Source organism: Pogonomyrmex barbatus, unplaced genomic scaffold, assembly GCF_055798465.1.
Source record: "Pogonomyrmex barbatus isolate J1 unplaced genomic scaffold, ASM5579846v1 scaffold4, whole genome shotgun sequence".
NCBI lineage: Eukaryota > Metazoa > Arthropoda > Insecta > Hymenoptera > Formicidae > Pogonomyrmex > Pogonomyrmex barbatus.
The window spans coordinates 10,770,799-10,792,221 of NW_028297138.1; the positions used below are offsets into that span (position 1 = coordinate 10,770,799).

A 21,423-nucleotide genomic window follows, 5' to 3' on the forward strand; every position below is an offset into this window, starting at 1 on the left:
TAAAAAGTAATTAAGCGCTATTTATTTTAATGCCTCTTCGATCGTCATTAAATAAACATATAAAAGAATTAAAAATTCATAAGAATTCAGTCTATGTTTGAATTTTCAACTTAACACAATAAAGTTTATAGTAACCTTGTGATCTTGTGACCTTGTGTTCTGTATTGTTTAACTCTTGGAAAATGCCTAAGGTAGCAGATGGTGGAGTGTTCAAAAAACTTGAATTTATTTAAGTTTTAATAAAAAAGCACATATTATCTACAAGTCTGATTATTTATAAAGTATCACTTTCATTAGTCTACGCGGTACTTATATCGGCGTTAAAAATATCAGACGAGTTATAATGATTCTTAATTTTATTTTTTTTTTTTTGCAGGAATACAAAATACTTATTTACAGATAGCTTCGTAAAGTAATAGTGGTAGATTCTGAAAAGGAATGTAGATATATTAGTAATAATACAATAATCGTAAATCTTACTATAGTAATCTAGATTAATTGTGAGCAAGAGCATCTCTTAGATCATCTTCCGAGATATTTCTTCATCGATTCGATTGTTCTAAGCTGCTAAATATTATGACAGTAATATTATTGGGTCATTTCTTGTCACATTGCACGAGTTAATGATATGCAAATACTTGCACTGAAATTCCCATGTCACCACAATCTATTTGCGTAATCGTCCGCGAGAAGGATGTTGTGTGACACGTATACATCAAACAAAGAGAAGTATATTAAATTTTTTATACATCATCTAGATCGTTATCTAAACCTGCTAACTTTCAAAACAAGAAGGAAAAAGATCATCGGGGTTTTCTTTACTTCTGAATATGATTACGTTTGATTTACGTTAGAGATACCTGGTTCCTCAGGTTGTTCCTCCCCACGGAAACGTGCTCCTTTTCGGCGAAATTCTTTGACGACACGAAATGGCCCAATCGTTACAAGTCGAAAGAAAAAAAGGAAAACCGAAATAGATCTTTTCTTTTCATATAACTACGGGTCTTTACGGCGGAGAGATGATGATGAAGTGCAACATATAAAAATAGCATTATTTTCTTTCATTGCTTTCATTACAGTTTGCTCAACTGTGTGCTATATGAAGTAATCTATTTTATTTGTTCTCTCTTTCTCGCTTCTTTTTTTTTTTTTTTTTTTTCTTGAAATGGATACACGCAGCCGATCCTCGTGCAGACGCCTGCGCGAGACGTTCGCACGGAGATCAGTCCGGATAAGATCGAGGTGAGGTTCCGGGTCACGCGGGGAATGAAAGTACAGGCCACCGCGATCGAAGCGATAAAAATTATAAATAATCTCCATCTTGGCCGCGCGACCCGGAAGCCAACGTTCTCGAAGGAAACGTTTTACATTATTCACAAACCGATTCACCGTCTCGTTAAGCCTTCCCTGAAAAATCATCGATAGTATACAAAGGAATACTCGTATGCGATTTACGTGAGACGTAGAAGACTATGCTTGGGCAAAACAACGGCAACAAAAGCCTTGCTTTCCGAGGCACATACATGGAAAGTGCAAATTCATCGTGCTTTCACTGCTCGCGTAAAAGCCCCAAATACCTTTTGGAAAAAAATAAAAACATTTTAGAGCGCGCTACTCAACAATACAGCGATTAGCGTAGCAAATATTTTTTTTTTTTTTTTTTTTACAGCGTATAATCCCGATTAATTCAACTCCACATTTTTCGGACGAAAGCTTCGTGGATATGCGGAACATTTCGCACATTCTTGCGGAATATCTCGCATTTTCTTCCCATTGATTCGCCCTTTTGCAAGGGATCTTGGATCGGTTAAGAGTAATTGTGATACCAAGCTGAACGGTATACAATTTTCGCGACAATTTTCGGAAATAGCGGGATAAATAATCGTCGTGATTCTTTTAGAATTTTCTGATGCCTAAATGACGCGTCATTCGACAACTTGATAAATTGTTATTGCTCTTATTGTTCTTGTCTTAGTGTTACGATTACTCTCCTTGATCCTACACGCCCGATAGTAAATAAAATGGATGCACCAATGCATATGTTAATGTGCTCTTTTAAGAAAGACGGCTGGCTCGGGGATTGCTCCTAGCATTTTCTTTGCAACGATGCAACGTTGGTCGCACAAAGATTACCTTGTTTCATCTCGGTCTTGTACAAAATGAGAAACATATACAACGTTACGCGGAAGCGAGATACGATGTAATTTCCAATATATCGACGCATCGATAATTGCGCACTGGATAAGGGAGCATAAAAAAAAAAATAGCACGCTGCAATATCCGAGGTATGAGTCAAGAAAAAACATGATACGAGAACGAAGGAAAACGTCAGCTAACGGAGGGGCTATGTTATGGCAGATATTTAATAAAATATAATAACATCGGCGACATATATATATATACACACATTACATTCTATGGAAATATAAAATAAAACGGCACTACGTTCGCTTAACAATAAGTACATAATAAGATTACAGAGATAACAAAGTAATAATAATCATTGCTATAATTATCTTGCACGTAAATGCGATCACCAATAAAATAAAATGTACATTATGATAAAATAGATTGTATATATATATATATATATATATATATATATATATATATGTTGTTCAAGTTATAAAATCGTATTGCTAGTAAAAATTGCATTTTTTTTTAAATATATCTCTAGATATTATATTTCCAAAATTTGCGATTGGTGCAACCAAAAGAGTTCGATGCCTCGCGATAAATATATGATAAATATAATGAAAAGATGTAGCGCATTTACGTTAATTATAATGTAATTAATAATTTCATATTCTCATAATGTCAACATCAATATTTTAAAAAGTACAATAAAATCTTTCAAACATTAAGCGACTATTGTACCTATATTTTTATCACAAAGAAGTCATCAAGTATAAGGCTCTCTTTGATGAATTAATTTTGAAAAGAACTGAAATGTTAATTAAAAATCTCATAAAAAAAATTCATATGTCGAGTTACACCAGTCTCATATACACGGAAGTATAATATGCGTATGGATAAAGGGATAATTAATAATAAAAGTAATTAAAGCCACTCGGTGAACGTGCACACAAATCATGCGACCACGTACATGACATAATTCAAATAATACACATGTAATGTAACGTAATATAAAATCTCTTTGGCTTTTTACACGATTGAAAAGAAATACGCTCCGCGTAAATGTATGTGTGTATCAGAAATTGTGCATACCCACCCGATAATAAATTCCTCTTTCGCGTTGAGATTGATTTTTGCACAGAAGAAAAAATTGAATTGCACGTCATTATCTATCACAAACATGCGTTTTTAAACACATAATTGCCGTTTAGCTTTAAATTTTTAATTCGTTCGTTAAGGGCTTAAATTTAAAATTAAGTGGAAGATTTTTAGAATTTGCTATCTACTCTCACGCTTGAAAGCTTAATCGTCAGAAATCTCTGTTTAACAGGGGACCTCTGATACAGCTTACGTATTTACATCGTTGCAAGTCGTGCTTTGTCCTCACTCGTGCATAAGACAAATAAGACAAAGATTTCGCCAAGTAAGGAAAAAAAAGGAAAGATGTCTGAATGATCTGGATAAGCTGAGGGGAATGATGGGGGAGAGGGAGAGGGGTGGGGAATACAGGTGATGCCTATCGATTCTATCGTATGGGACACGTGAAAAGTCGAAAGCAATAGGTCTCGTATTACTTTTGTACTTACACTCTTACGATAATATCATGCGTGGTGTCGAATAGAAATGCGATTACGGACTCTCGGGACCCTTCGGTTACGGTAAAAACGAATGAAAAAACGTAACGTACATTAGCTATACTGGGATGAAGAATTATTGGCACACTGTCATATCGAAATAGATTGACTACTTTGCGTTGTAATAAAGTTTTCAGACTCATTCACGCACGTCGAGGGGGAGGGGGGGAGGGGAGGTATTTTTTGCAATACCGCGCCGGTGAACGTACGGCAGACGCTCGAAGCACGATTCGACGCGGAACGAACACGAATCGTCATGGCAATTTTTATCTTACACTTACGTCATTATTTATTCACTGTACGTGCAATCGATATTAACTAGATTAGATTTAACCGGGAATTCAAACCGGTATAATTTCGCTCGGTTTCATCTCGATGTTTCTGCCTCGCGGAGATGAAACTCGCCAAAGACGTACCGGTTTTCAATCCTCGCGTTTGACGTGTATCGAAAGCACGCTATTGCAAAAAATTGCTCGCTCTTTCTCCCCCTTTCACACTAACGCGCTCTCATTCGTTCTCTTTTCCCTTTCGTTCGCTCTCGTTTCTCTTTTTTTAACGGAAGATCTTGTGCGAACATTGCGTATATAATATCTGTTGGCGTCACTTATGCCTTTTGTTCTCTCTCTCTCTTTGTGTGTGTTTTTTTTTTGTAACGCTACAGGTACATGCGAGGAATTCGGAATTCAATCTTAATTTAATCGATAGCGGTAATTGCAATCGAGGCTCTGCGATACGAACGAGTAATGGACGTGATATGTTACATGCGTTCGAGCGTGTTGTGTCTGACGTACTTTTAATTGAACGCACGTCATTTCAAAATGAAATTTATTTTCGCGCTAAACGCGTTCCTGAAATCTCGCGATTTGATTCGACATTGCGACAGAGAAAAATTCGAATTTCAGCTTTGTGGAAAGCGCATTTTTACGCGCTGGTAAGAAGTTGCAATATTGCGAAATTCTTTTTCCGATTCAGTCTGCGGTGGATTAACATGCATGGTTTCATATTCTCTATGAATTTTGTTTACGCGATTTCGTTACGCTGACGAAGAAACTTGGTCGAATAAAGTCGAAAACGAAACTAAATCCCTGGTGTTTATGTACGTGTACAAAACAGGAAAGTATAATCTCATATTTATTAATGTTTTCAATCGTCTTCGAATGGATCACTGCGGTCATGATAATTATTGATGCAATTAATATTGATGCATGTTTCCAGGTTTAGAGTCCACAAATTGTCATGCTGTAATGAAATAAAGATTAACCGACCAAAAGATATCAGTTTCGAAATAGTCGGCTAATTTGACTCAAAAAGGATCATTTCTTAAAAATTCACTCGATGTACATACACATAGTACGTTTAATAAAAGATCTATCTTGTATCGTTGAGTAAAACGTATATCACCTTATATGATTATGTTTCTGCGTTCACGACGAAATTCTATTTCGTAAGTCACGTTGATTGCCATCTCGGTAATATAATATCGTACTATATAATAATCATGCTACAGTAAATATTAATAATAACTAATATGTCAGCATTTAAATACGCGGTGGATATGTTTCGCGATTCGAAGATATTTTAGTTGTCAGCTGTCGGATTACATGTGATACAGGAATTCTTCCTATGGCAACTTTTTGAGCTGATTTATTATTATTGCTGAAAATGCGCTCAAATTTAATTCTTTTACTTCCTGATATGATTATACATCGATCGATTTGTTTATTTATTTCATCGTTTAACATATATCGCTGTCGTAAAAAAATCTTCTTGGAATATAGAAAGAAACCCGACTACTTCTCGAGAGAAACTAATTTTTTTATTTAAAAAAATACTGTATATATACCAAAAGTTGAAAGATGGTAAATCTGAAAAATCTTCAAACTGTTCCTAGAAATTTCTTGTTCTATAATCAGAGCGCATTCTAAAATCGATCGATTTGAAATAACATTCTTTGAAATAACTTTCCTTAAAATAACGTTCTAACGTTATTGTTCTACTTTTGCGCGACGTAAAAGTATCGCGAGATAAATAAAATGACAGCAGCAAATGACGTCGGTTACTTGTTCCCGAGTACGCGAGAGTGTCGTACCTAACAGATTAAAATGCAATCAATTACGTCGAATACGTAATCAATCTGACAAATCTGATTCCCTTTGAAAAATGATTATTGTATACGCGCACGCACATAAACACACGCACACAAGCACACGCATACACACACACACACACACACAGACACACACACACATACACGCGCATACCCACACGGAAGATACGTAACATAGACTCTTTGCAGATGGCTTTTTTAATTCCCCGTTTTCTGTTCCTGCATCCGTAACAGTGGCGGTCGCGAGAAGACCGCGGAAGAAATTTAATTTTCTTTTTCTTTTTCAGCAAAAGGATCTCCGTGTCGTTGAAATAAACGTTGGGGCGTTTCCCCTAATTGAGCGAAAGTGATCATTCTGAATCGGGACTGACGATTCGCATTTTCAAAACGATCAGCTGCACCCGCCGCGAGACGCCGTCGATGTCGAATGACGCGCGCGACGACGATTGATTCGCATAGACGCACATGCATTTCCATATATGTTCTGAGAAAAAGCTTAACATCGAGAAAAATATGGGGGTATATATTATCTCCTATGTGTCGTTCAGTCGAATTCGAAATAGATTATATTCATGTATCCATTGCCACGTTACGCAGCTCGCGGTAGCACGCAAAGAGAACGCTCATTCTCTAAAAAGTCACTTTCCCATTCACGAATCTCTTAGCCGACTCGGCCCTTTTTAACACTCGCGATTTGTGAGACGGGGGCGGGGAAACGGCGGACGCGTTACCCTAGAAAGGCATATTTTTCGCCATATTTTTCACGCCCGTATTTTTCAATTTGGTTCCTTTGACTCTTTAACATCATGCATTTACCAATTTCATTTGCATTTTAATTAATTTGATCCTCTCAGCGCGTAGGATATTCACGCAGTCGCGCGTAACTCTGAAGCCTACTAAAGGAGTTATGAAATTTGTATACCATTTCACGCAACGGTAATCAAGATATGTTCCGGAAATTCGTTTACGTAAATCGTAAAATTATAAGACTTCGGCATTGAGGGATTGCGCTGGTATTAACAGTTATCGCTATAACGATTTGGAATCGGATAATTGACGGGAAATGAGTACGCTCCACTTTCATCTGTCAAATATATAGAAATGCATTAAATATGGAATTAATCAAATTCCATTATATGACGTATGCCACTCTAAGGCGCATTTTCTGATAAACTATTTACAATTTTGCTCTTCAATGCGACTTGAACACGCTGTACGAACACGCGACTGAGGACGAATAAAAACGACCGAGCCGGCGGATAAACTTTGCGTAATAGTAGTAATAGGCCATAATCCCTAGTCGTAAAGTATGAAAAGTATCAACAAATTTGAAAAATCTTCGTCCATTCCTTTAGGCAATTATCTTCTTTCGTTATGCGAGCGGGTCATCCGCGTTCGCTAAAAGGACTTGTCTCTTACATTGCCTAGGAATTTGACTTTACAACAACGCGATCGCGCCACGCTACACCCAATCCCCGGTTCCTTGACTAAAGGCGAAGAAATTGATATACAATTCAATTAATAATTGACAGATAACCAATTAATACGTATAGGATGGTCCTTACGGCAGAAAAGGCGTAAACTCCTAAGATTTCAAACGACATAAACTTTTCTAATTTTAACATCGCCACGGACCATCCAGTACATTGATTGTAGTTACTTCTCGCGTGTATACCTCTTTTAATCTACCTCTTTTTTCTCTGTTTTTTTTTCCCCTTTGTTATAATAGAAATTGTATATAACTTCTGTATGTATAACTTCTCGTGCCGAATGCATTATTCGCGATTAAGTTACGTCGGGCAAATCCCCCTTCCGCTTCCCGTCGTCCTGTGCATTCGGCATTCGAGGGAGTACCACTTGCAAGCACGATACTTATGTTTGCATTATTCATCATTCCACGTGCACACGGTGCCCTCATACGCGCGCCCGAAAACTGAAGATCTCGAAATAGTTAACAGTAACATCGGCGTGAACATGTACAGAATGTACAGAATGATCGAATGATGCGCGAGAAGCGACAACCCCGGATGGATGATTCGCGAATCCCCATCAACTGATGATTGCCTGCATCGATGATTCAAACGAACGCGTCGACGAAACCGCAATTAACTGTCATTTACACGAAGCTGGAAAGTCCCGTCGCTACCGCACGCGACGGATTTTTTTTTAATTAAAAAAGTATCGCGCCCTTCTTTCGCGCTTACTCTTGATAAACCGCAAGTTCGTTTCGTTATCTTCATAGCGAGGGAAGAAACAAAATTTAACGTGGCGGGGAAGGGTTATTTCAATTTCAATAATTTAGCTCGATGGAATGCGGGCGCTGCCGAAATTTCCTTCGCGTGGACGACAGTCGAGAAGGATGTTAGTTACGTTTCGGTGCGTTAATATTAAATTAAAGCCTTCGTTAAAGCCCTGTCGTGGCTCCGACGACGCGTTTTTCGCTTCGAGAAAAAAAGAGCCACGGTCACTGCCGGGAAACAAGCCGTATCTTTCGTCAAATCTGCGAAACGCTCAGACGCGGCTCGTGTCCCTTCGAATGAACGAGTCTCTGTCTCATCAGCGCGAGACTCATTCGTCACGAGGCGCCTCTCATAAAGTGAAGTATGTATGCACATAGTGGTTCACAGTTACAAAACTAACTAAATCTTACGAGATACGGTGAGCAATAATTCCAGATATGTACAGAAATGTTATGTTACAGACGTTACGATATAAAGATATCTCCTTGACGAGACGCGAATGTAAACGCGCATTCGCGATCGGAATTTCAGCTCTTCAACGTGCGACGATCGGTATCGTTTTTTTTTTTTTTAAATATTTTCCCCTCTACCCCCCTGCCCCTGTTCCCCCTGACGGTGATGTCGTCGAGGGTACATCCCCGCGCGGATTAATCCTGATGACGCAGGACACGCGCGTACGGCCCAGTCTGTAGTGTGCAGCCTTCGATTTTTGAAATTGTCTTAATAATTGATAGGCTACCCTGTTTCGTTATCATTATGAATGGTATCCCCTATGCCCGCTCTATACACCACGACATACTTTTCAGGATACGTTTCGTTTTTTTTTTTTTTTTTTTCGGTCGCACTATAATAAATCGATCGCGTTGTCGATCGTTCTCGAGGAAAGGTGATTTGTAAGATCTGAACGCATAATTTAATAAGCAGCGCTTTATAGATTTTTTTTTTTAATAGAACGGCTTTAAATTTAGAAACTCCATTAACAAATAGATTTAACATTACAAATCTAATAATTAATTTTCGTGGATATTTCCAGTCTATTAATAATTCTCTCCTTTTAATTCGATATATCGTCCATTTTGAGCAGCGAAATGACTGAAGAAGAATTAAATTGTAATATAATGTCCGTGGCGAGAGTTTACAAAAGATAAATCAGATCTCTTTCTCAAATCTTTCATACCGTCTCCCGATCCTCGATAACGAGCTACGGCGTGTCGAAGTGGAAAGGACATATTCTGAGAAAAGGATGACAACATAACGCGTTACGAGAGAATGAGATTGAGCGCGGATCTAGTCGCGCGCTTTCGTCATCTTCTTTTTTTGGAAAAATGCGCGCACGAAACCGCGACGAAGCCGCAGGGACGTCGCGCCGTTTCGTGTATTTTTCCCCCGGTTACGTTTTTTATACGTATATAATTATCTTTTATCAATAATTATTTACACGAAGCCGTCCCATCCCGCGCGAACGAGCTTATTTCAAATAGAATTCGCTTTCACGTAGTGCCATCAAACTATATATAGGCCCTATGCTCATATTGACAACAGGTGTATAATATATTTATATATGTATACCTAAATGATTTTTCGCTATCTATCTTACAAACGCGAACAGCCGCAAAAAACACGCGGCGCCGACTGCTCTCGCGCGCGGACTCCGTGTTATCACCGGATCCGTCGCACGTGGAACTTGAGGCCGGAGGAAACGCGAAGCCACGAACTTATCGCGACTTATCGTCGCCACGTAAGCCACGTGGCCGTCGCGGCGTCGTCGTCGTTAATCCTTAACGTGCGCCCCCCCCCCCCCTTATCCGCGGATGCCGCACGAGCACATCTCTTATAAGCTAAAAATCTCTCGTTATTTTTTTCCCTACAAATACAAAAAGGCAGCGCGACACAGTGAACATCGAAGTGGCAGCCGAGGCGTTCTCATTACGGCGGGTTTGCGCCTGACATTTCGTTAAGATACTTGACATATGACACAAATTCCGAAACGTGTCGGATGTTGTATTGAAAAAAACTATTAATGTATATAGAAATAAATTTTGCAGTTTTGACAAGGAGAGACAAGTTCACGATCGAATGGCTAGACAAGCTATCCATTTTCATATTTATACTTTAGAAAATACAGTTGAAAATGTTGCTCTAAATGATAAAAAAAAATTGCAGCTATTTTTCTGCTAATGAGGAAAGTGTCAGAATTGCCACGCTGTAAATGTCAGGCGTAAATCCAGCTTCAGCTTACGAATTACCGGGGAAACGGTTTCTATACGATAAAGCTCTCAGCCTCGAAAGAGATCCTCGATATTTCGCGAAAATGACCGCGTCATTACGCCGACGTGTTTCCCGGTATTCGGCCACCACCGCGACAGCAACAATTTGCGACGTGATTCGTTCGGACCTTCCGTCTCCCGTCGCTTTCCCGTTCGAGCGAGTCTTATTAAACGCTTATTATATAGAAGATCTAAAGTACGTCAATAGAAGATTGTCGATACCGAGTGGTCTGTTTTCGCCACCGATCGAAGAGAGTACCTTCGATCCACGAACCCAACCAACATCGTCCCCCCCCTTCCCTTCCTCGTACTCACGAGTGTCCTCCGAGCACACTACACGCGGCGCTCTCTTCTCCGTCCTAAATCTAATCTTATTGACCCAAAAGGAGAATACGTCCGTTCCCTTCGATATCGGCGTTTCTTTCGCACCGGCCGTCTCTTCAGCGGGCGTTATATTCACCACCGCGCAGCGAGATAGTTTGATTTCGAGTGCAGTCCTACGCAAGCGTATCATTGACACGAACGAGTCGCTCGTCGATGACATTTCTCTCTCGTCTCTTCCCTCTTTCGCGAGAGGCTTTTCAAAATTCATCTCGATTTTCCCCACGCTCCCTTTCAATCCCCTCTCGCGATATCGATGAACCTCATCGGCATAAAGCCGATCTTCTCCGCGTTATACGACGGTAGAAGATGTTCTTCGAGCGTTGCCCGACGAAGGTCCAGGCAGATCCCACGCACCGAACGTTTCCCGCGCGTCCTTCCAGCCAACATTCTCGGGAATGTATTTCATCTCTTGGTAGGCGGTCGCGGTTATTCCGTCCCGAACGCGTCCAGGAGCCGGCTTCAGGATGTCAACCGTGCTCTGCGCCGTTCCCCCGTAATCTCTCCTCTTCGTCAGCAACCTCGTCGTAACGTCCGGCCGCGATTTCCTCAAAGTCAAATCCGATTCCCACGGGCTACTCGAGGACCTGGACCAAGTTCTAGATGCATCTATCGAATCGCATCCATCTCGATGATGAGGATGAGGATGATAATGATGATGATGCCAGATTCTCTCTTTGATTCGCTTACTGATCTCGTATTGGACGTCCGCGTGACGTTGTCGCACGAGCTCCTGATGATCTCTGCTGGCCCTTCGCAACTGCCGAAGCACCAGTTCGATATATTTGAGCGCCTCGCCGTTCTCGGCCATTCGTTGTGCTCGGTCCGTGATCCCGCCGTGACCCCTGCCGTCCCTGCCGCTGCCCTGTGACCTTCGTCCTACAAGTCGCTCGTATTCCGCTCTATAACGTTCCGTGTCGTGAGCGCGGCGAGCCTCGTAACGACATTGACTTTGTTCCGATTCGTCAACGACACCACGCGCGACGTCGCGCGCCGTTGATCTCAACGTCACCGGGCGTGGACCAAGCAGGTAGCGGGACATCTCGAGGGCACGGTCCAGTTCGAAGGTGGTTTCAGTTAGGCCCGAGTATCGACGGTTCTAATTCGGATAGATCCCCTGGCCTCATACGTGCGTAGCTAACGTGCCCACCGCGGATGTGCGCTTCACCGTTGCCATGGCCCCGTTTGGACCACCGGTGATGTAATGCGCTGACAGTGGGGCCTGCAAACAAAAGTAATGCGGGTTCCTGAGTTACACGCTAAGCCATCTCCAGCCATCTAACTCCGTGCTATTAAATTCTCACTATTAAATTTATCACTTTATTTCTAACTGTGATATCTCTTATTTTAATTTTATGAAACGTAGAAAGATATTCAATTTCTTTTAATATTTATTTCAATATCTCTTCTTTTAATATTTATTATAAATATTTATTTTAAATCCCTTTTAGAGACAGATGCTTGTTGATTTAAAAAATATATATATATATATATATATATATATATGATTTTATAGACGCAACGTGAACAACTAAATTAATCGCATGACACGTTCGCTCGATAAAAAGAAAGACAAAATCACAGATTCTACAGGCTTTTACTTTCTATGAAAATTATATCAATTGTCAGAGAGAATAATAAATAATAAATAAAATTGATATCAGTTTTTTGTGAGAAATTTTGAATCTTTTATCTTGTACATTTATAAAGATATCATTTATAAAGGTATAAAAGGTGTACTGTTAATATATCTTTATAAGACGTAACATACTTTACTCGATTCTATGGAAATAAAATAGATATGTCAGTTAGTGTTTTCATCTAAATTCATTAATTAACTGTAAAATCTCAAATAGTGCAAAAATTGAATTACACGATATGGAAATACCCTGCGAGTAATATCTGAGCGAAAAACTAGTAAAAGCCATATTTTTTCTTATTTTGGGAAAAAAAAGGATTTGTGAAACTGCGTAATACGAATTTCAGTTACGTTATTATGGTACTTTTTCTGTGGTTTAAAAAAAAAAATTGAGAATTTTATATTTTCACCATGATAATTAAGCATTACACTTTTTTGAAATGTGTGACATTATTACTGGCTTATACTATTATTCCGCCCAATAACTCGCAGACGGTATCTGTTTTTCACTTCATCCATTTATACCGCTTCGATTATAAACACATTTAATTAGCATGCCTGATTACATCGAAATGTGAGTGAAAAATAATAAATCACTGCCAAAGTTCTATCAGCTGACATAGAAAAAAGAATGAAATAGTTAAAATAAATAATGTAAAAAGATGAGAAATAAATCAATTTAATTCTATCGTAATCTCCATGCACATTTGTGTAGTTACTAAAGCCCATATTTATATGGGTGTATCCCTTAATACCGCACTTATACGCTCTAAGATTAATCCGGACCGTTGAAACTCAACCGTGCTTCAAACACAACTTACCTGATTATCAGATTTTTAATTCCCTTTTTCTCGCGAGCGAAAAAAGCTTTCTCCTTTTTCCCGCGTATCGCGCGTCTTATACGCGCGGGGGAAGGGAGTTGGAGGGGGGGGGGGAACATGCGATGGCGAACAGACAAAAACAATTTGCAGCAGAAATTTACGTGCTACGGGAAATTGGAATGGGGGGGGTCGTACGGGAAAGGATTAGCGTTGCAAAATGAAAGTAGCGCGCGCGCAGTTGCAATGGCTTTGCAATATTGACAGTCCGCTCCCGATCTACCCCAACTTGCACGAAGCTTCGCGGCACTCCGGCGTCGGCGTAACTACGTTTAGGAATTTGACATACATTTCACCATTGTACCAACCTGCGGGCCAGCGCCGTTCAAGGTATTCAAGCTATTCATTCTCATTGCCTGCGTGTACGGCGGCGGTGCCGGCGTGACTCCCGGCACGGCTGTGTGCGGCGCGTGTCGGAGCTGCTCGGCCGCTGACATTCTGTATTCGTTTGCAAGAAAGAAATGCAGAGTTAGTGACGGAAAATCGGACTTTTTCCCCCGCGTCGGAATTTAAATCGCGGAAAGAGAAGTGGGCGAGAAACGCGGGCATGCAAACAGTAACGGAATCCGACTCGCAGCGGAGTTGCGGTTTCGTCGCGCCGCGCCAGACGTCACGAATGCTTTAACGTATTCTCGCTTGTATGAGCATCAACGCATTGTGTCTGAATATCGTGTTCTCGTGTATTCATTATATCATCGAATAAATGATAATTAATGGCCGATATTTGGTACTTTATAAAACTGAGCAATAGTAGCAAAGTTTGTTCGTGCTTGTTAAATTCTAGCTGAATTACTCAGCGTTGTCTACCTTGTTTCATTAAATAAAACTTACACATACATTTAGATTTCCGGATATTTTTTAAATACGTTTGAAGGAAAGATATTTAATAAATTAAATAGATCAAATTTTTATAATGCCTTTAGAAAATAATCGATCGTGTAAAGAAATGAAAATGTGTATATTTGTAAATGAAAATTAAATCACTTCAATCATAAAATCGATTATCGATCATCATTTCGAAACATTTCTCTATCTCTTCTTACTTCGGAGGAAGAACATTTCAAAAGACGTCCACGTTGACAGTCTCGGTCAGCTTTTATTTTACAAGCACGTTATGTCCGCGGGCCTGAACTGAAATCGTAACGAATTCATCCCTCGTTTCGGTCCTCGAATCGAGAAAGTCGCCCCGTCTCGGTACGTACGTACTCGAGTTGGAAACAGTTTTGGATCTGAATTGAAACAAAACACGTGAGGTTGTTGCTGTTTGCATTCTTGACAGGGGGAGAGTAAACAGAAAGAAGAGAAGGCACGTATGAGCCAGATGCGGGTGGTGAAGCGTGGACCTCGGTATCCCGAGCACAATGGTGAGACGCTTCGATCTTTCTTTGAGGGGAGGATATAAAATTTTGAAAGGAGGACCATGCTGAGAACGCAATGAGACGAGAATTCTAGAAGCTCTCCCGTAAAGTAGAAAGCCAAATTCAATGTGCAGCTTGCAGATGGAATTCACGCGAATCTTAAATAGAATTTGCGCCCTGTTTTTCTGAAGAATTTCCTTCTTTTCCCTCTCCTCACCAGGTTGATCTTTTAATCATCATGCGCCCGTAATACTTTTGAGGGAGGAAAGCATTTCTTCGTGGAGGCTCTCGCGCGTGGCACAACCGCGCCTCGTTCTCATATCTAATTTAGTCGCTCGCGACGAACGCATTCCCGGCACGTACGACGTGAGATTCTCGCGCACGGGGATGACAAGCGCGCCGCGACGTATACGTAAACGGAACGTGATGCCGCCTAAGGTATCCGCACCCGATCAATGACACGAGCCAATTATAATTAGTCCGAGGCATCCGCGCGCGAGCTTCTAAGGCTCTAGTGACTATGTTGACACTCTCAGAAATTTTGGAACTTTGATCGAGCGCGAACGAACGTTATTTCCTCGGCTTACATGGAAGAGCTATTACACCGTAACTCTGCTCCTCCTACAGATTATCTCGCGCATCTGGAGTCAATAATCTTTAGGGAAATTTAGGAAGAATTTTCAATATTTATTAGATCATAAATTTTCCCGCCTTTCTATTTTTTTTTTTTTTTTCTAGTTTTAGTCTTGTAGAGAGATACGGACTTACCTGAGGTAGGGATTGCCATATGTCGCGGAAAATCGCGGATCGATCGGCGTTGTTTGCGGAGTCGAGGTACCCAGATTTGCCGAGCTGAGTCCGATCTTTTTCGATGACAAAATACCACCCGATGGTATCCTGCTCAAGGACTCTCGCGAAGCGCCCATGCTCTGTGTCGTCGGTGGCATATAATCGCGAGTGTAATCAACGTATGGCACATAACCATTGTTGTTACTACCATCCTATAGAAACAGACATCGACATCTTATTCTTAATATAACATAAATAAATATCTCCATATAAAAATCTATTTTCGAAATCTATTTTTAGATGACTCTTATTCCGCACTTTCTTCAGTATCGTACAATCACGTTGGAAGTATCGAACGTGAACACGAACGTTCTAAGATGACAGAATGTAATCCACTTACGCTATTCTTCGGCGGGAAGGAAGGCTCGGTATAATCGGCGCTATAACGATAACCGGATAGTGGATTTGGGACTGGTCCAGCAAGCGCCAAGGCGTTCACTCCTCTGGTACTTCCTTCGCCTTCACTGTCAAGGGCCGTGACACTTTCCGCGTTGCTAACACTGGATCCTGCTCGGATGTCCGCTTTGACATCCGAGAGATTGCTGCTCCTATCGCTTTCTCTGTATCGATCGGCGTTAGAATCGGTCTCCTCTGTGTAAATGAGAAAAAAAAGAATGCGATTGGAATGCGTAGGAAATGTATTAAAAAGATTAAAAGAAGGAAAGCAACCTTTTCCTTGCAACCTTCTATATATATATTCCGCACATATTTACATTGGCGTCAAAAGTAATTACTTACGCAGATCGGTTTCTTGATTCTGCGTCGTCCGCGGTCGTGGCTGCTTAATACGTTCGCGACATTGTAGAATGAGAATGACTATTATGCCAATCAGGATCACGCAGACAACCAGTCCAACGATGATCAAGATCAGTTGCCAATCGACTGGAATCAACGCTAAGCGTCATGCCTGGTTAAAATCTCGTTTACCAGATGAAGAGTGAGGCGCGCTGCTTATTAATATCGCCGCTTGAAAAGTGGCACGAGTCAACAACATTAAATTCCAGACGTCTTCTCGAATAACAAACGACGTAGTCGTTGGCTCGCGACATTTTTGTAAATCAAACAAAAGCTTATGTTCATGATTTACGCTAAAATAAACTCATTGTCTTTAACTCGTGTCTCCTTTCAAGATTTCTACATTCCTGAATTTTCCCGCTCTGGAATTAAATGACGTGAGATAATCGAAACGCAGGCTCGAGTAGCCTATGATATTTAATGTATGTTAACGGCGAGTCATTTATCGAAGATAATTATTTGACCATTTATCGAAGATAATTATTTGACATTTTTGTGATGGTCAATTTAAAGTAGTTTGCAAATCATTAACTGGAGAGCTAGCCGCGCAAACGAGCTGATCTAGAATCTCTCTGATCTTTTAGGAATACTGGCGGCGACAAAGCGTACTGCCGCGGCCGTATTACTCTTACAAATTGTGATTTTCCCGAGGCATCGTAAACGCATAAAAGCCACGGCGCAAAAGGATTTAAATTATCATTTTGTTAAAAAGTTGATACCTCGTTGGTCTCTGCTAAAAAGAGAAAAAGATCTACGAGATGGTTACGACGTTATTACGCCAGTTCCGGCAAGCAAAAATGTCAACTTTCTTCTTAAGTGAATTAAGTTCTTAAAAATCTTTCGAATATTTTGATAAGCAATAAACTTATATATATATATTCATTCGAGCTAAATAAACGCTTCATTTGTTCTTCAATATGCGTGAGCGAGATACATACATTTCGGCGGTGTTATCTCGGCGAGTACGGTAAGAGGCTCTGGCAATATTTCAACTCCCTAATCATTCTTAAACTGCTTTACATACTTTCAATCTGCTTGAAAGAACTGAATCGATTTATCACACGCTACAGTCTATCAGACCTACATCTGTTTCCACGAATTTTATATATAAATCAAAGAGAATAATAGAATAACAGAAATTTGAATATGAAATTCTCCTTCTTCTAATCGTAAATGTATCTATTGTTATTACCATAAATTCCTCAACCAATATTAAAAATTGACTCAACAAAAATAACTAATAAGTATCACTAATTTAATTATCTATTTGGAAAAATTTTAACTTTCGATCAAAGAACTACGTTTCAAATTCACTAAAAATAATGTAGTTGGCGACGTAAGCGAATAAATATCTAAATTTATGTATAAATTCAAAAATAAAAGATTATTAAGTGCCAAAAATTTTGTCAGAAATATCTGAATCATTGTTTGCGAATTTAGCACAAGTTTTTACAAATTTAGAAAAGAACAAGTGTTTACCTTAAAATAGATGTGTACATCTTACATATGTGCATAGGCATATGATATTCTCGTCGAGTTACAATTAGCTCGTATTGTTTGCTCTCCGAGCAAACACAGTTTTTCATAATCGTTAATATCATGATCGTAAAATTAGAACTTTCTCGTTTTTAACGACGTTCGATTTCTTTTCTTCCTTTTAACGACTGCGCAGTAAGACAATACGGGCGTAAGTTACATTTGTTCTCTTTGGATATACATTTAGAATTACACGTTAACGACAATGGCGCTCTTTAATTACGAGGATTATTACAACGAAACGGAACATCGATCAATGCCATTACATCTTGTCGCGGAAATACGCATCCCATTTATATCACTATTATTATCATAATTATTAGGGAGAACAATGATTCGTTCAAACTTCATTCCTTACTATCTACTAATCTTAATACATTTTGGCACGAATATCGAATTTATTTAAATTCAAAGTAATTCGATTGCTCTTCGTTATTCTTTTATTCAAATTATTTTAATGATATTAAGTATTTAAAAAGATCTAATAGCTGATTAGTTGAAGATACATTTAAGAATTTATAGGTTTAAAATACAAAAATAAAAATTTTTACTTATACAATTATTATATCAAAATTTATTGAAATAAAAACTATTTTTCTTTGAACTTAACTGAAAATCACATTTTACTAGCTTTGTGAATGATAATTTTTTCAAGGTAATTACAAGTGCAAATATTAGCGTAGCTTGATATGTAACTTCTAAAATTTAAAAGTAGATATAATTTTTTATTATATTATTTCAAATTTTAATAGTAAGAAATATATCTCATCGTATGTATTAAAATCATATCAATCAATTAACATTTAAATATAAAATTGAATTTTTAAAACTGATTTTAAAAACGATTTTTCAATAAATTCTTTTCACATATAAAATGTAATTTGTTTTTACACTTTACTATATCTTATAAAAATCTTATAAAAAATTGAAGGAAATTTCTAAATTTTGAAGAAACTTTTGTAAGGAAATTCTTCAATATTTCGATATGGTACGATATTGGTACGTTTGCTTTAATATCTTTTTTTTTATTTTCAACGAAACATTGTATCGCATGAAATTAGCCGCGATGACACGTCGAATTTTGCTATTCACCGCATAGTACGTAACGCGCGCCTCTCGATGCATGTCAGATCGCAATCGCCGTGCATCCTCGTGTCTTTTTACCCGTCCCCCGGTAAGCTCCGTATAGAAACGAGGATTGAGAGTGTCGAATCGAGTGACGCGCGATCAGCTCGGTCTATTATCCGCGCGATCGCGATTAATACGTTTCACAGTTCTCGCTAATCGGCGCCTTCGCATCGCGTTTCAGTCAGAGAATTTTTTAATCGCGCCAAGTGCCGCGGTCACGTGATCAAATTTCGCGCAGTAATACATAAACTGGGGGACGCGCGCCTCCCGGTGCATATCGGATCGCAATCGCTGCGCATCCTCGCGTCTTTTTGTCCGCTCCTAAACTTCGTATAGAAAAAAAAGTATCGGGGGTATCGAATTGAGTGACGCGCGATCGCGATTAACACGTCTCTCGGTTCTCGCAATCGGCGTCCTCGCGTTCGAGAATTTTCTTGCAGTCGTGAGAAATTAGCCGCGATCACGTGATCAAATTTCGTTATCCGTGCAGTAGTACGTGACGCGCGTCCCCTAGTTCATGTCGAATCGCGATCGTCGCGTACCTCCGCGTCTTTTCACGCGGCCTAAATGAATTTCACGTGCAAAGTGAGTGTCGAGTGAGAGTGTCGAAGTGAGAGTGTCGAAGTGATCACGACGATTGTTTCGGCACGTTTTCGCGCGACGCCGATTCGTATCGGCACCTGTCGAGTCGACACAGGGGAAGATCCACCGGCAGGATCCACGCCTCTCATGTACTCTGCTCGTCCAACAAGCGTCACGAGTGCTATTCAGCATCCGGAGCATCGAGAAGCATTGAGAAGCATCGAGAGATCGCCGTCGAGGACTAACGAAGCCTCGAATCATCCCGCTCATTTGAAATATTCGAAGTAAGGATCGGCGTTCGCGCTGCCATGTTTGTTCGAGCGTGCTTCGCGGAATCGCGCGTCTTCCTGGAATCGCGTCGGCGTCCATTTCTCGAAAACATATCGCGCGCGGCGAATTCAGGAGTGACGAACGAATGTATGATGATGGGCGATTGATTTGTTTTTGGCTCACGAGTGATATTGTCGGTCGGAAAAACTTTTTTTTCGCGTTTGTATACGGGCATTTTTTTCATGCATTTTTTTCATTATATCCGCGAGTGTGTAATCTAGCGGATTGAGGTTGGATCGAAAAAACGCCCCGAGAGAAGCTGCGACCTTCGTAGCACGTCGATTGTGAGTATAAAAATATAATTGTACCAAGGTATTTTTGGTAAAGGATTTCTTCTTAAGTCTCTAACTTTTATATTAAGACAGATATAAATATGTTTTATTCTAACCAAAGTATATTTAGCGCGATATGTAAATTAGAAGAGAAATTAATTATAAAAAAAAAACATCGATATATATGAATAATTTTTCAATTTAAAACAAACTGAACTGACTTTCTTGAATAAAATTAGTGAAGATTAATTACGAGTAGAAGCGAGATTAAATATTTTAACCAAAAGATAGGATAAAATAAAAATTAGGGACACTAATTTTAGATATTAGAATTAATATTAGAATGTTATTTGTATTCTTACATAATAAAACTTTAATTACTAAGCTATTTGACATACAAGATCATTTAAAAATATAAAGACATTTAGAAAATATTTAATTTAGTCTAAAAGTATTGAATTATTTCATAGAATTATTTTAAAGATATTGTAAATATTTTATAAATCTATCAAAATTAAATTCTCATGGAGAAAAAAATCAGGCGATTCTTTAACAAATGATATATCACTTTCTTCGTCAAAAAAATCGTTTCGATCTTCGAAAGCTCGTCTAAAAATGAGGCGCAATGAAAAGTACAAAATTATTTTAAGAAATATTTAATTACTTTAAAGGTATTGAATTATGATATTCTATATAGAATTATTTAAGAAATATAAATATTCTGTAAATCTATCGAAATCTATCGAAATTAAATCTTCGTGGAGGGAAGGTCACACGATTCCTTGACAAATGATGTCGCTTCCTTCGTCAAGTGGATCTATTATCTAGCAATATGTACATTCGGATCGGCGAGATCTTCGGAAGCTTGTCTAGAGATGAGGCGCGATCGGACGAGGGAATGAGGAAGCGCAATCTACGGCAGATATCAAACACTTACTGTGTGCTGTCAGTTTGATAATGACGGAATCCGTGCCGAAGCTGTTCGTAACCGTGCAGTTGTAATCCCCGAAGTACGTCGATATGGGATCCAGTAGGGTGACAGTGCTGACTATCCTCTCGGCCGCGTATTCCTCTTGCACGTAGAATGGCGTATTGTTCGACGTGAAATTGAGCTCGCGACCGGCGAAGCTCCACACCACCGAGTCCGCTTTTGGCACGGATATCGCGGTGCACTTAACCTAGGAAGCAAATCGGGGGAAAAACGGCGGTGAAATAAAAAAATTGCGATTAAGCGGGAGTCCCTCTCACGCCCCACGTTGCCGCCCGGGTCTTTCAATCCTCGCATCAACCG

At 39.5% G+C, this 21,423-nt stretch overlaps 1 protein-coding gene and 1 long non-coding RNA gene across 6 annotated transcripts in view; one reads left to right on the plus strand and one right to left on the minus strand.

Annotated features, from left to right (window-relative positions):
• Positions 1-1,136: 1,136 nt before the first annotated feature.
• LOC105433031 (irregular chiasm C-roughest protein) overlaps positions 1,137-21,423 on the minus strand; it is a 130,791-nt gene continuing 110,504 nt past the window's right edge. Inside the window, exons 8-14 of one of the 4 annotated variants that reach the window (XR_016140210.1) lie at positions 21,070-21,310; positions 16,228-16,383; positions 15,830-16,080; positions 15,409-15,641; positions 13,591-13,720; positions 11,456-11,987; positions 1,137-11,352 (exon numbers count right to left, since the gene is read on the minus strand). Coding sequence is in view for 3 of the 4 variants with exons in the window: in XM_011648102.3 (XP_011646404.2) it covers positions 11,889-11,987; positions 13,591-13,720; positions 15,409-15,641; positions 15,830-16,080; positions 16,228-16,383; positions 21,070-21,310 (1,110 nt within the window). In the remaining variant the exon portion in view is untranslated. Of the gene's footprint in view, positions 11,988-13,590; positions 13,721-15,408; positions 15,642-15,829; positions 16,081-16,227; positions 16,384-21,069; positions 21,311-21,423 lie in introns of all 4 variants that reach the window. The other 3 variants (XM_011648103.3, XM_011648102.3, XM_089081105.1) reach the window with 3 other exon arrangements.
• The window catches only part of LOC105433030 (uncharacterized), a 183,032-nt gene continuing 177,988 nt past the window's right edge, over positions 16,380-21,423 (plus strand). Inside the window, exon 1 of one of the 2 annotated variants that reach the window (XR_016140217.1) lies at positions 16,380-19,814. This is a non-coding gene — a long non-coding RNA (uncharacterized LOC105433030). Of the gene's footprint in view, positions 20,145-21,423 lie in introns of both variants that reach the window. The other variant, XR_016140212.1, reaches the window with a different exon arrangement.